Source organism: Ranitomeya variabilis, chromosome 4 (assembly GCF_051348905.1).
Source record: "Ranitomeya variabilis isolate aRanVar5 chromosome 4, aRanVar5.hap1, whole genome shotgun sequence".
Lineage (NCBI taxonomy): Eukaryota > Metazoa > Chordata > Amphibia > Anura > Dendrobatidae > Ranitomeya > Ranitomeya variabilis.
The window spans coordinates 526,772,415-526,787,214 of NC_135235.1; the positions used below are offsets into that span (position 1 = coordinate 526,772,415).

General features: G+C 43.5%; 1 protein-coding gene across 1 annotated transcript in view; it reads left to right on the forward strand.

Moving 5' to 3' along the window:
* The window catches only part of LASP1 (LIM and SH3 protein 1), a 56,733-nt gene that overhangs the window by 27,313 nt on the left and 14,620 nt on the right, over positions 1–14,800 (forward strand). Inside the window, exons 3-5 of the mRNA XM_077252311.1 lie at positions 6,069–6,153; positions 12,008–12,115; positions 12,643–12,793. Of these exons, the coding sequence (XP_077108426.1) occupies positions 6,069–6,153; positions 12,008–12,115; positions 12,643–12,793 (344 nt within the window). The remainder of the gene's footprint in view (positions 1–6,068; positions 6,154–12,007; positions 12,116–12,642; positions 12,794–14,800) is intronic.

Consider the following 14,800-nt stretch of genomic DNA (forward strand, 5'->3'; position numbering starts at 1 on the left):
AAGCCCAGTGGTGCCTATAAACATTTGATTAAGAAGTAAGTAAAGTTGACAGTTGAACATTTTTAGACCTTTTAATTGTTTACCGATTCCAGGCCCTCGGACAGTATTTTAGGAAAGTATCCAGCTCAACAGATATAAAGTCTCCATCTTTATTGGTTAAGTTATAAAAACATCTTTACATCTAAACGCTGTCCATCAGCAAAAACATTCGCTGATAGATGGTGGATGTACAGATGTTTTCATAACTTAAACAATGAAGAGGAAGATTTTCTATCTGTTGAGCTGGATGCTTTCTTACAATAGTATGACTGTTTCCGTCCTCAGCAGTGACGCAGATCTAAGCTGCGGAAAGGAATAGGTTGTTATGGTGAGCTGGCTTCTTGTTTCTGCATTCCGGTCCTGAGACCCCCACTGATGTCTCTAAAGACCACTGAGAAATACGCAGCTCAGGAGACTGAAGTGCTCAGCTCCGACCTGATCGTGCTCATGGAACAGAGTAGAGATTCACTAGAAAGTTTATTTGTGTACTCCTCTGTGTGTGCTCAGACAGGAGCTAAAACTTTTGCAACCATTCTCCATTATCTGGAAATAAGTCATCTGTAAAAAAAAAATCTTTGTCCAGTGAAATCTGAAATGTGTGACAACTACTACCAACTAAAAAGTGTGTGGTTGCATTAGCGGAATGATCCTCAACCTGAAGAACATCCTTTTGATGAATGTTCAGCCATCAACCTACTTCTATGGAATGCGTGTGGCCGCTTTTAGGGTTGGCGTCCAGTTTATAATCTGTTGTCGCATTCATGTTCCAGAATCTAAAATTGTCGGCCGATGCCAAATTGTAAACCTATAACTCATGTTATCTGCATCTACCGTAGAGTTGAATATAATCTATTGCTCTCTGCTATCAGCCCATAGAGGTGCACAATAGCTGGTTATAGCCAATCATATGTGCATGCATTGCCTCAGTTATGGCTGCTTTACTTGTTCTCCATACTTTCCTCCCCACTCCTCATTGTTCTTTATCTATTTCTGCATTTTCTCTTCTCTGATCTCTTGACTTCTAGGCCTGCTGTGCACTTCTGACTCTGCTGCAATCTCCACTGCCCCATTTCTATGACAGGATGTGTATCTTTCTGCTGCGGGTTATGACGCCCTGTACTGACTAAGCATCAGCTATGCAACTGCCTATAAATAGACATAAGGGTTGGAGAGGATGTGACTGTGGTCAGGGCTGGAACGCCCCGTGTGATGCGAGTGGTCACCTATGCGTAGGCCCACTGGCATCCTGTCACCCTGTGGACAGGATACAAATAGTCACTGTGGCTACTTTTCCAGCCACCCACTGAGATCAGTATAAGTCGCTGTGCCTAATGCTGCATCTGTAACCCTATGAGAAATTAGCTGCAAACTGATGTCAATTATATCATTTACAGAGCAGATTACTTGCGACTACCAGTGCCTCCTATTCTCAGGGGTCCAGGAAGCTGACGACGTGCGTTCAGGGCATTCGCACAGTAGTGATAATATATTAGGCTGCGTTCACACGTGTGGTGTTCACGCTGCTTTTTCTGCAGGTGTCCTCACCATAATGCACATTAAAAATTTTCTCGGATTGCAGGTTTGCTGATTGTTTTTTTTTTTTTATTGTATGCATTTTTTAATGTAGACATAAAGCAGCAATTTTAATGCATTGTTTAGTTCAGGAAAACTTTGATTCTGTGCATAAAACCATAACTTTTTTTTTTTTACATTTTTTTTGCTGGGGCTTTCTATAGAGAAAAATACACTAAAAAACATATACGGTAGTTATACAATGTCTTTAGAAGAACAGTGGGCAGTTTTCAAAAAATCGCATCCTCTTTGCTTGGACAGTTAAGCACAGTTGATTTTCCGTACAAAAAAATGCGGCGGAAAAGATTTACAGTACGCGGGAACATGACTTTAGTAGGGTGAACGCACAGTGAAGATTTTCCACGCATGGTTGCATGTGAAAATTTTTCAGTGTAATATGGTACTAAAAGTAAATTTTAAAAACAAGTTACAGAAATATTCTTGACTGAAATCTGCAGCCTGTCTATTTTTTTCACCCTTTACGATGAATATGATGAAATATGCAACAAACCCGCCTCAAACCTGCACGTCGTGATATGTGCACACATTATTTGCTGCAGGAAAAACCCTGCACAAAAAAAACCTTGCGTTTTTCCCCTGTTTTTGGTGCTTTTTTTTTATTCGTTTTCGAACATTCAATAGAATACCTGCAATTCGTTGCACTATATTGCTGAAAGCATTGACATTGTGCAGATTTGTAACTGTTTTAAATCTGGAAGGAAAATAGGCAATGTGTGCATGAGATGCCAGAAATCTTATTCACTTTGTAGTGACAGTAAAATGCGGCAGTTATTGTGACAAAATGCATGGACAAGTGGTGTGTAAACTACAGTTTTTGGCACAAAGTTAGTGGAAAATTTGACTATCAGAAAAAGGACATTGCACGAATATGTTCTAAATGGTGCTGGGAACATAACCATCTGATGCAGGATCGTAATAATGTCAGTGACGTACTGCCACCCAAATAGGAATGCGAAGGGAAAATGGAGTAAATTACGGTACCCTCACCCAAAAATATGAAAATATAGAAAACTAAAATACTTTATTATTTCATTGCTAAACAAGTCCAACGTTTCCAACCTTTCATCATATGATAACTATATGCACACTTACATGCTAAACGTCTGAACTTCTCACTTGGAGATAACACGTACTTGTACGTTTTGGCATTCTCTGTGCATTTTTGCCATTATTCTTCTTTTTTGTTCTTATAACATCTCCTACATTTGTATAGGGTGGCTACCTGTGTATAATACTTGTGATCCGTATATATTGTAGGTTGATCATCCTGCCTTAACCTGTATTTTCATCTGTTTGACCTTATGATGTATATTTTTAAATATTTTAATGTCCAATAATAACAGATTTGCTACAGATTTTCCACATTTACCATACGGGGTTAAATCCTGCCAAGCACCTTTATCACCATAAAGGGGATTATGAAATTTAGACCCCTCTAGTTCAACAAGCCCGAGATGTTTTCTGCATGTATTCCCTCCCTCCTTTCCTATATGTGGTCATAAAGTTTCAGTATTTTTGCTGCAGGCCCTAAAGAACGCAACTACATACAGGTCTAATTTCTGGTATACAGCTGTATTAAGCAGAGGTATTGCCAACCCTAGTATAAAATGCACTGCCAGTGATAGGGATGGGATGGCTGTGTAGATACCCCAGTCTGGTGTTACGTTACATGGTGGCTGGAAGAGACAAGAAATAATGAAACACTTGGCAGTGGCCTGTAATAGGTGTCTAATTACTGTGCTATGGAGGGAAGTCGCATGTTTGTTGGCCGTCACACTTTATTGTCTAGTGATGTTTTACAAGACTCAGTGGCCTAAAATACTGGATATACAAACCCTGGAGTATTACAGATTGTTACTGGATTGCTTTTGCTTCTGAAGAATGCATCTCCTTTGCTAGAAGTCTCCTAATATATTAGTAATCTCCTAGTTCAAGGATGCACAAGTAAGTACAAAAGCAGATGAGGAAATAATAAAGTTGTAAAAAAAGATATGCAGCACCATGGTCTAGCCGCCATGTCAATAGTCATACCAGAGCACTTCAAACCCCTTAATACCCGTGGCCTCCGGGGGCCGGGGATGCTGCAGCTGATAGGAGGCTTTTAGTTCTCTAGTCTGGTGGCAGAAGGATGCAAACGTGGCCTATGGATAAAGCTCCAGCATATCTTTTTGCTTAACTCTATGAAATACTAATGGTGCGTTGTGCAGGTAGTTCTGGGATCCCCATCCAGAAGTAGAAACAGGTCTCCTGCCCCCCCATGTGGCACCCCAGTATGGAAAGGTGGCTGTGTATGAGTGCTGTTGTCTCCGTAGTATCGTGCTTGCATCAAATAGTATGGAGCTGCATGTTTCATACGATTTGTTTCTGGAGCATGACCCTTATTCTCCATAAAAGTGAGAGTCTTGCAAGGCGAAGTGGCATCGACCAGGCATGTATCTCCATATACTGTCATTATGCCATAACTGTTTTAGTTGGCTAGACCCTTTTAAGTTTCATTGTTGCCCTTGGCACTGAAAAAATTCTGCACCCGTGTCCCATTGTAATCATTAAGTGTTAGTCTTGTTTCAAAGTCCAAATCAGGATTGACAACCATCCAGAAAGTCCTGGACAGTGAGAAAATATGGCAGTGTCAGTAAAACAAACATACATTGATGCCTGTATAATTTCCGATTTTTAATTTATTTTTTTTTTAAGGTAGAGAAAACTGTCCCGATTTTATTTTTGACTGTAATTCTAATTTCACAGTTCAGAGTGTATGCAGTGATGTCTTCATATCATAATTAAAGGGAAGTAGCATGATGTTGGGCAATGAGGCCTTGAATCCAACGATGTATCACTTAGATTACTGGCTGCAGCCGTTCTCACACAATCAGAGCTTTTAGATTTAGCACAGTGCAGCAGAGCTGAGAAAGCTAGCCCTGCAGAGCTGAAAAGCTAGCCCTGCCCACACCACTCTCTCTGTAGACACTGAGCTGTTTATCACAGGAGGGGGCTTGTCAGACTACCAGCCATGCACTACTGTGTCCCAGCAATGATAAGCTCCTGGTGCTAAACTATCAGAACAAATGAAAGCAGGAAGCTTGATAATGGAGGCATTGCTGAAATCTGCGTTTTAACCCCTGTGGCATGCTGTCTTCATATTACATAGGAAATACCTGTTGTCAGATTCCGTTTAAGGGCTGTAGACATGTATCACTTATAATCTTAATGAATTCTTATGGTTTTTCAATGTGTCGTTAAGAAATGTCAGCTGGCTGTGATTTTATTTGTGGCTCTGGCTCCCTATAGTCTCCACTAGAGGGAGCTTACTGTATGCCAAGTTATTAGAGGGAACCAGTCACTTGATTCATGCTGCCCAAACCACTGGCAGCATGAATCAGAGACTGGCTGCATCACTGGAGCAGGTATGATTTACACCGAGAAGTTCCAGTGCTTCAGAGAAAACATAGTTTGGAGAGGCGGCCGGAGACCATAGGCAGAAACTAGACTTGTCTGGCACAGATCCTGCTCAACTTTCCACCATACCGCTGCAGGTGATTGACCTGTCTCTCCTATGTGTACATAGGAAGAGATCTGTCCATCAACTTAAGCGGTGCAGGGAGAACAACGTTTTGTGTGAAGTGCCGGAGCGTTTCAGAGAAAAGCATACCTCATTCATGCTGTCCTTGTTTTGGGCAGCATGAATAGTTACCGGTTCTCTTTAAGGCTTTAACACGTAGGAAATGTGGTGCAGAATTTTCTGCACTAAATCTGCATCTCTTGGCAGAAAACGCCTGTGCAGTTTCTGTGCAGTTTTTACCAGTGCAGATTTTTATCATGGAGGGGTGCAGAAACGCTGCAGAACTGCACAAAAGAAGCGACATGCACTTCTTTGAAATCTGCAGAGTTTCTGCGCAGATTTTTCTGCACCATGTGCACAGCGCTTTTTTTTTCACATTGATTTACATTGTACTGTAAATCACAGTGCAGTTCTGCAGCGTTTCTGCATCAGAAAAATCTGCTGCAGTTCTGCACCAATTCTGCACTAAATCTGCATCGTGTGCACATACCCTAAGTGTTCATTTGTATCATTGTATGCAGTAAGCTCCTATGCTCCCTCTAGTGGTGTCTGGCTCCCGGCCTGTAACCTTGTCACACTGATTCTTCCACAGAGGATCTTCTAGCATGTGACTGGCACTGCTGTGACTAAATTGTTCAGTTTCCAGTGCCCGTTCTGAGCTTCCTTGTTCCCTCTCCTTAAGTGAGTTTGTCATGTCCTAATGTACAAGTGTCTTACTTTTAGTCCAGCACAGTGTAAATGACCTTGAGTTATGTTTGCAGTGGTCAGTTTAACACTTTAGGTACACATTAGAGAGGTTCTCCATTGTCTCCAGAGAATAATACTCATATGTTTTTGGAATAACAACCAAATTGTTGTTGTCCTCTTCTTATTCCAGGCATTACCCCAAGCAGTCCTTCACTATGGTGGCTGACACTCCAGAAAACCTCCGCTTGAAGCAGCAGAGTGAGCTGCAGAGCCAGGTACAAAGTCTTCCATGTATCATGTTTATACACGTCCATTGTGTGGCGACTCTGCACCTGCCTGAATGCCCCCTGGGTCATAGAATGAGCCAATACATTTTGACCTTAAAGGGAATAGGTCACACCACATGTACGCTTAAAATTAACTACCACTTAGCCTTTTAGGAGTTGGAGCAACAATAAAAATTGTTCTTTGTTTTTAAATGTGTTCCTCTATTGCCCTGCTAAAAAAAACCCTTTATTGTAATATGCAAATGAAGGTGCTCGTTGCACCCTTAGTGTGGCTAAATGTTTTGATGCACCATCCCATTCACTTTTTTAGATTACTACCAGTATTTTGTTGATAGCGCAGGTGTGCCTAGAGCCAGTGCTGTTGTCTAAAGATAAACCTCTGTTTTGTAGTCATTGTCCCTGTGCAAGAGAGCACACAAATCACTGTCTGCTCGCTTCTGACATTGCTTGTCTTTTCTGCTGTTACTTCAGCACAGGAGACAGCACAGAAATCACTCTCTCCTCGCTTCTGACATTGCTTGTCTCCCCTGCTATTACTTCAGTGAACATATCACTCCTCAGTGTCCTTGCATCTGACAGCACTACATGGCTGTACCTAAGCAATGTCATCAGCAAGGAGACGGTGATTTCTGTGCTCTCTCCTGCCCTGAGTGATACTAGGTAAGAAGAGCTATGTCAGAAGTGAGGAGAGAGTGACTTGTGTGCTCCCTTTTGCACAGGGACAGTGATCACATAATGGTGGTTTATTCTACTGTGCTGTAAATCAACATAGGACTGGCAGTAATCTAAATACAGTAAGTGGGGGAACAGTGCACCGAGGCATTAAGCCACACCAAGGATGCACTGAGCACCTTTGTTTGCTTATTACTAGAAAGTTGTTTTTTTGGGGGGTGCATTGGAGGAACAAATTTAAAACAAACTATTTGTATTGTTACTCCATCTCCTACAAGGCAATGTGGTTAGTTTGAAGTGTACATTTGGGGTGACAGACTCTCTTTAAAGGGAACCTGTCACTCCCAAAATCGAAGATGAGGTAAGCCTACCAGCATCAGGGGCTTATCTACAGCATTCTGTAATGCTGTAGATAAGCCCCTGATGTAACCTGAAAGATGAGAAAGAGGTTAGATTATACTCACCCAGGGGCGGTCCCGCTGCGGTCTGTGCCGATAGGCGTCGCGGTCTGGTCCGGGGCCTCCCATCTTATTACGATGACGTCCACTTCTTGTCTTCACACTGCGGCTCCGGCGCAGGCGTACTTTGTCTGCCCTGTTGAGGGCAGAGCAAAGTACTGCAGTGCGCAGACGCCGGGAAAGGTCAGAGAGGCCCAGCGCCTGCAGTACTTTACGCTGCCCTCAACAGGGCAGACAAAGTACGCCTGCGCAGGAGCTGCAGCGTGACTACAAGAAGAGGATGTCATTGTATGAAGATGGGAGGCCGCGGACCGGACCGCGATGCTTATCGTACCGGGACCGCCCCTGGGTGAGTGTAATCTAACCTCTTTTTCTCATCTTTCAGGACACATCGGGGGCTTACCTACAGCATTCCAGAATGCTGTAGATAAGCCCCTGATGCCGGTGGGCTTAGCTCATCTTCGATTTTGGGGGTGACAGGTTCACTTTAATCACATGTAACTGAAATTAAATGTGCAGACAGTCTGGAAGGCTTGTTCACTTTGCACAGTTCCCTAGGGGGTATGTGCACACGTTGCAGATTTGCCTCTGGAATTTTTTGTGCGGATTCTGCATCTCTTGGCAGAAAACGCAGGTGCGGATTTGATGCGTTTATGTGGATTTTGTGCGGATTTGCTGCGGATTTATTGCGGATTTTGTGCGGACTTCATGCCTTTTTACCCCTGCAGATTTCTATAATGGAATGGGTACAAAAACGCTGCAGATCCGCACAAATAAAGTGACATGCTCCTTCTTTTAATCGGCAGCTTTTCCGTGCGGAATTTTCCACACCATTAGCACAGCATTTTTTTTTTCTATTTATTTACATTGTACTGTAAGGGTACCGTCACACAGTGCCATTTTCATCGCTACGACGGCACGATTCGTGACGTTGCAGCGTCGTATAAGTATCGCTCCAGCGTCGTATACTGCGGTCACACGTTGCAATACACGGCGCTGGAGCGATAATTTCATGACGTATTTGCGATGTAGAAGCCATTGGTTACTGTGCGCACATCGTATACAACCTGTGTCACACAATGCAATCATGCCGCCACAGCGGGACACTAGACGACGAAAGAAAGTTTCAAACGATCTGCTACGACGTACGATTCTCAGCGGGGATCCGGATCGCAGTAGCGTGTCATACACAGCGATATCGTAAATGCATCGCTGGAACGTCACGAATCGTGCCGTTGTAGCGATCAAAATTGCACTGTGTGACGGTACCCTGAATCACTTGTGGATCTGCAGCGTTTCTGCATGTAAAAAAATGCTGCAGATCCGCAGTAAGGCTATGTGCACACGATGCGGATTTACTGTGGATCCGCAGCGTTTTTTCCGCGCAGAAACGCTGCAGATCCGCAAAGTGATTTACAGTACAATGTAAATCAATAGAAAAAATAAATGCTGTGCTAATGGTGTGGAAAATTCCGCATGGAGAATGGTGCGGATCAAAAGAAGTAGCATGTCATTACTTTCTGCACCCTTCCATTATAAAAATCCGCAGGGGTAAAAACCGCATGAAATCCGCATAAAAAACGCATCAAATCTGCATTCTGCCAGGAGATGCAGATTTTGTGCAGAAAATTCTGCACCCCAGTCCCCAACGTGTGCACATAGCCTAAATCCGCACTGTGTGCACATAGCCTTAGGCCATGTGCACACGTAGGTTCGGGTCCCTTCGGGTTCTCCCGCAGCGGATTTGATAAATTTGCAGGGCAAAACCGCTGCGGATATCCCTGCAGATTTATCACGTTTTGTCTTGCGGTTTCCGCTGCGTGTTTTGGTTCTACTATTGATGCTGCATATGCAGCATCAATAGTAATGTTAAAAATAAAAAAAAAATGGTTTATACTCACCCTCTGACGTCCCGATCTCCTCGGTGCTGCACGCGGCGGTCCGTTTCCAAAGATGCTGTGCGAGAAGGACCTTCGTGACGTCACCGCAGGTCCTGCTCGCACAGCAAACCTGAGACCGGACGGCCGCATGCAGCGCTGAGAGGTGAGTATAGCATTATTTTTTATTTTAATTTTTTTTTTTTTTTTTACCACTAATATGGTTCCCAGGGCCTGGAGGAGAGTCTCCTCTCCTCCACCCCGGGTACCATCTGCACATGATCCGCTTACTTCCCGCATCGTGGGCACAGCCCCATGCGGGAAGTTAGCGGATCAATGCATTCCTATGGGTGCAGAATCGCAGCGATTCTGCACAAAGAAGTGACATGCTGTGGGTTGTAAACCGCTGCGTTTCTGCGCGTTTTTTCCCGCAGCATGTGCACTGTGGATTGCGGTTTCCATAGGGTTTACATGTAAATGTAGACGCAATGGAAACTGCTGCGGTCCGCGGTAAAACCCGCAAAGTGTGAACATGGCCTTAGACTGGTCCCTTGACGGAGTTCCTTGACAATGAGCTTACCGCAGAAGAGTCTCTTACCTTGACTCCCTTGCAGAAGATTTTCTTTTATAAGATAAGGTGGCAAACTCTGTTTGCCACTCTGAAGCTGGACGAAGTGCACTCCTGAAAGTACAACTTGCGAAAAGCCCTTTAAGACCAGAACGAATATATCCCTTTATATAGGAACTAATGGGCACCTCTTTGAGATGACTCGCTGCAATTTAACCCTTTAGATAAGTCAATAGCCATTATCGCATCTTAGGAGGAGGAGGAGGGCCTCTTTATCACCATACAATGTAATTGCAGACTACCATAAAAGTGAAAGGTCTTGGAAGTTAAGGTACCTTCACATTAAGCGACGCTGCAGCGATAGCGACAACGATGCCGATCGCTGCAGCGTCGCTGTTTGATCGCTGGAGAGCTGTCACACAGACCGCTCTCCAGCGACCAACGATGCCGAGGTCCCTGGGTAACCAGGGTAAACATCGGGTTACTAAGCGCAGGGCCGCGCTTAGTAACCCGATGTTTACCCTGGTTACCAGCGTAAAATGTAAAAAAAACCAAACAGTACATACTTACATTCGCGTCCCCCGGCGTCCGCTTCCTATACTGACTGCCGGCCCTAACAGCAGAGCGGTGACGTCACCGCTGTGCTGTACTTTCACTTTCACTTTACGGCGCTCAGTCAGTGTGGGAAGCGGACGCTGGGGGACGCGAAGGTGAGTATGTACTGTTTGTTTTTTTTACATTTTACACTGGTAACCAGGGTAAACGTCGGGTTACTAAGCGCGGCCCTGCGCTTAGTAACCCGATGTTTACCCTGGTTACCAGTGTAAAACATCGCTGGTATCGTTGCTTTAGGTGTCATACACGACGATACACGCCGGTCTGACGACCAAATAAAGTTCTGAACTTTGTTCAACGACCAGCGATATCACAGCAGGATCCTGATCGCTGCTGCGTGTCAAACTAAACGATATCGCTAGCCAGGACGCTGCAACATCACGGATCGCTAGCGATATCGTTTAGTGTGAAGGTACCTTTAGAATATGAGACTAACCATTTTTTTCACACTTTTTTATTTAATTTTCTTTTTAAAGTTGTAAAATATAAAAATAAAACTATACGGTAAATGTTTTCTCACTGTATCGCACTGAACCACAGATAAAGGCTAACTTGTCATTGTTCCTGCAAAATGAATGCCATAAAAACAAAATTCGAGCAACAATGGCAGATTATATATATTTTTTATATTGTTTTTCTCCATTCTTTTCTTTCTAGTTGTAGTTTTGAATCCCACCATTTAATTCACCATAAAAAAAAAATTGTATGTATGTATATTAAATGGTGGGATTCAAAGCTAGAACTCATCCTTGATAAAACAAGACCTCATATAGCAACATTATTGGGATGAAAAATTGATTGCTCCTAAAGATGATAATATAAAAACTAAAGCAGAAAAATGGCAACATCCTGCGATTATCACCTTGGTCCACGTCGCCCGCCTTCTTGGCATTGAGCTATAGAGGTCTGTAAGAAACTCTGCGTCCTCCCTATTCCTTTTCTTACTGCGCAGTCATAGCAACACCTCACAAGACGTTGCAGGTCATCCTTAATGTCACTACAAGGAGCCAACATGTCTCCTGAAAAGTGTGAAATTGTAATATTCAAAAGACTTTGAAATGAAGGCTGAGCGCATCCAGCTTTACAGGGGTTAAATGCTTTTCCTGTTGTCATGGTTGCAGTGTCCAAGGAAACAGAGCAGCATTTTATCCCCCCCATGTTATTATATAAATGGAAATAATTTGACATTTTCTATAGTCCTATACGTCTTCTGTCTGAGTGATCTATTGTTCTATTATTACAGTGGGGGAGGGGTGAGGCCATATTACCTCTTCCACAAGTTGTACAATTACGTAGATGGCCTAATGGGCTGAATCCATGCCTTATAAGAGTACAGTCCCCTATTGACTAAGCAAATTCAGTGAAAAATGAGGGGTAAATATTGGTTGGAGGCTGGTTCTCCTCTTAAAGTGGCATGTTTGGACTCATCATGCCCCCGAGCTTCCTGTCAGTCTGCATAAGCGAGTCCACTAGGAGCCTCCATTGTCTTTGTCATCCATGGGACGCCACCGCTGTGGATCATGTGATGGTTTTGGCATCTTGGTTTGTTTAGATGTGAACAAAGCAGGAGACCTCCAACAGATCCATCCTGGTGGCATAACAAACTGCTCTGAAAATTAAAAAAAAAAAATCTGTTGTTTTGTTATTTTTAGATTCGTTATAAGGAAGACTTTGAAAAGAATAAAGGCAAAGGATTCAGTGTGGTGGCTGATACTCCTGAGCTGCAGAGAATTAAGAAGACTCAGGACCAGATCAGTAATGTGAGTATGCCCAGTAGCCCTCACTAGGTTGTTATCCCCATGATGGGGGAAACTAAAGGCCCCCGTTACCATTATGTACTGTAGCTGTAGGTCTAATGATCTGCTGACCTACAACTATCTCCCCTGACTCCCGCATAGACAGGAACGCTCAGCACGGCCGAATTCTCCTGAGAGCTGCTGCCAGACTCCACTGGTGGGGTCTTATCTCAGCGGGAATAAAAGGGTCAGATGTAGGAATTTCAAGGTGCCGATCCTTCTCTTCTCCCAACATCCTCTGTCTGCAGAGTCGACAGTCCGCTCCCCATTAGATTATTGGAGGGTCCGACTTAATTCCATTGGGTATGGGAGCCTTAACTGTACACAAGACCCTAACCATCATCCTAATTCAGCACTATGCACTGGAAGTCACCCATGCTGATAGTGAGCGCCCGCACGTTTTCATTGTACCCTGCCATAGCAAGTGCTGGTGTCATAATGGGTACTTCATTGCCCACAAAATGACTCCCTAAAACTGTTTTCTCTCGTAGATTAAATATCATGAGGAGTTTGACAAAAGCCGGATGGGCAATCCCTCCATTGATGCAGGAGATATGGATCGCAGAGGTTCAGATGATGTTGCCAATTACCGCCGACCCTCAGAGAGTATGCAGCCGCATCAGCCCCCGGCCAGTAGCTCAGGTAATCGAATTTAAGGCATGTAGGCACAGTCATTGGTCATGTGGGTAAAAGTCTATACACTTTACATATCTTAAAGAGTAGTCATTGCTTTATTTTCTGTTTCATATACCATTAGTACACAAGAAAACAAGCAACTTTTTAATAGTTTTCTGGACGCTGAGCTCTGTATAACCCTGCCCAAACCACTGATTGACAGCTCTCTGTGTACACTGTGCATAGGCAGAAAGCTGCCAGTCAGTGTTGGGGGCATGGTTGGACTATATGTAAGCAGGGTTACTAGTCCTCTAATGATGACCTATTGGTGATAAAAACAGTGCTTTTATCAAACTGCAGCAAGCAGCCCAGTAAGTGACATCTCTGGAAGACGGTATGTAGGTGCAAATTCAACCTTTCCGTTCCTTCTTCATAATGAAGTCTGTAGCAGTAAATGTTGTTGGGTAAACAGCTGTGGTGTTTCCTCTGCCAGAAGTCCGCAGTGGAGATACTACGTGGGAACATAGCCTAAAAAGGAACCTGACAGGTAATCCATGCTTTTTGAGCAGCGGGCAGCAAGAATCAGTGACTCTGATTGCCGCCGTGTTATTCTGAAACGCTGCAGTGTTTGAGGACTAAGCATCTCGGATGGCTACTCTGAGGCAGGTCCCTCGGCAGCTCCTACCTGTCCTATTCCCCTGGACTGACAGATTCTCTCTACGCACACATAAGAAGGAGCCTGTCATTCATATGGAGCGGGGCAGGGAGGAGCTGTCAGGGACTAGCCTCAGCCTAGTCATCCCAGATACTTAGTCCTCAGCCGGCTCTTCACAGTATGTCTTCTCTTGCACACGCCAGCGTTTCAGAGTAACACATACTCTGCTGCAGTCACACAGTCGCTGTCTGATTCTTGCTGCCCATGGTTCAGGTAGGAATCTGCGGTCAGGTTCACTTTAAGGCCACGTTCCCACAATGAGCTTTTGGTGCGTTTTTGATGTTGCAGAATTTCTGCACCTATTACTTAATTTGGGTTACTTGAGTTTTCATATTCGTTTCTTATGCTGTGTTTTGTATGTTTGGTGTGTCATTCTTTAAATAAAGCTGGCTTGTTTTTAAAATGTTCTGGTATTACACTGAACTTTATTGATCCACTTGTGTGTGGATTACATGCGTTTTTTATGCGTTTCTGCCCCAGAAATACACTAAAAACGCATGTGCGTTGTTTACCTGCGGATTTTCTGCATCTTACATAATACCATAAGTCTGTGGTGAAAATCTCCTCAGAAACTTGACAAACCCACAAGAGAAATTGACAAGTAATGGATAAGAAAAACGCCCCACAGCTCCGTTTACGCAGCGTAAATAAGAAGCACAGTGGTCATAAGGTTCCTAAAAATCCCATCCACTTTTCTACAACTGTGAGATGCTGCAGTTTTGAACCAGGGAAAACACGCAGCATCAAAAGGCTCATCATGGGAACATAGTCTAGGGGCATATGCACACGTTTATTGTTGTGTTTTTTTTCTGTGCAGTTCTGTCACAAAACCTGAAGGATTTCCTAGTCCCTGCAAAGTGAATGAGATTTCTGAAGTCTCATGCACCCAGTGGTTTGTTTTTTTCCTTGCAGATATAAATCTGAAGCATGTCAATTGTTTTAGCTTTTTTCCTGCAGATTTCACTCATTCTAGTGAGGGGGGAAAAACTTCACCTACAATGCATGTAAAAACAAAGACAGCATATTTAAGGGTATGTGCACACGTTGCAGATTTCCCTGTGAAATTTTCTGCCAGATTCTTCCCCTCTTGGCAGAAAACGCAGGTGCGGATTTGATGCGGATTTTCATGCAGATTTACATGCGTTTTTGTAAGCTAAATAAAGATCTATTATTTAACAAAAAAAAAATAATTTTGATGTCATGTGTTGTCCAACCTCTTCATTTACATACTCCATTGAAGAATAGTGTTTACCTGCACGCGCACACCCACAGATATAGACAGACAGATAAAAGATAGAGAATAGATAGATAATACCAAG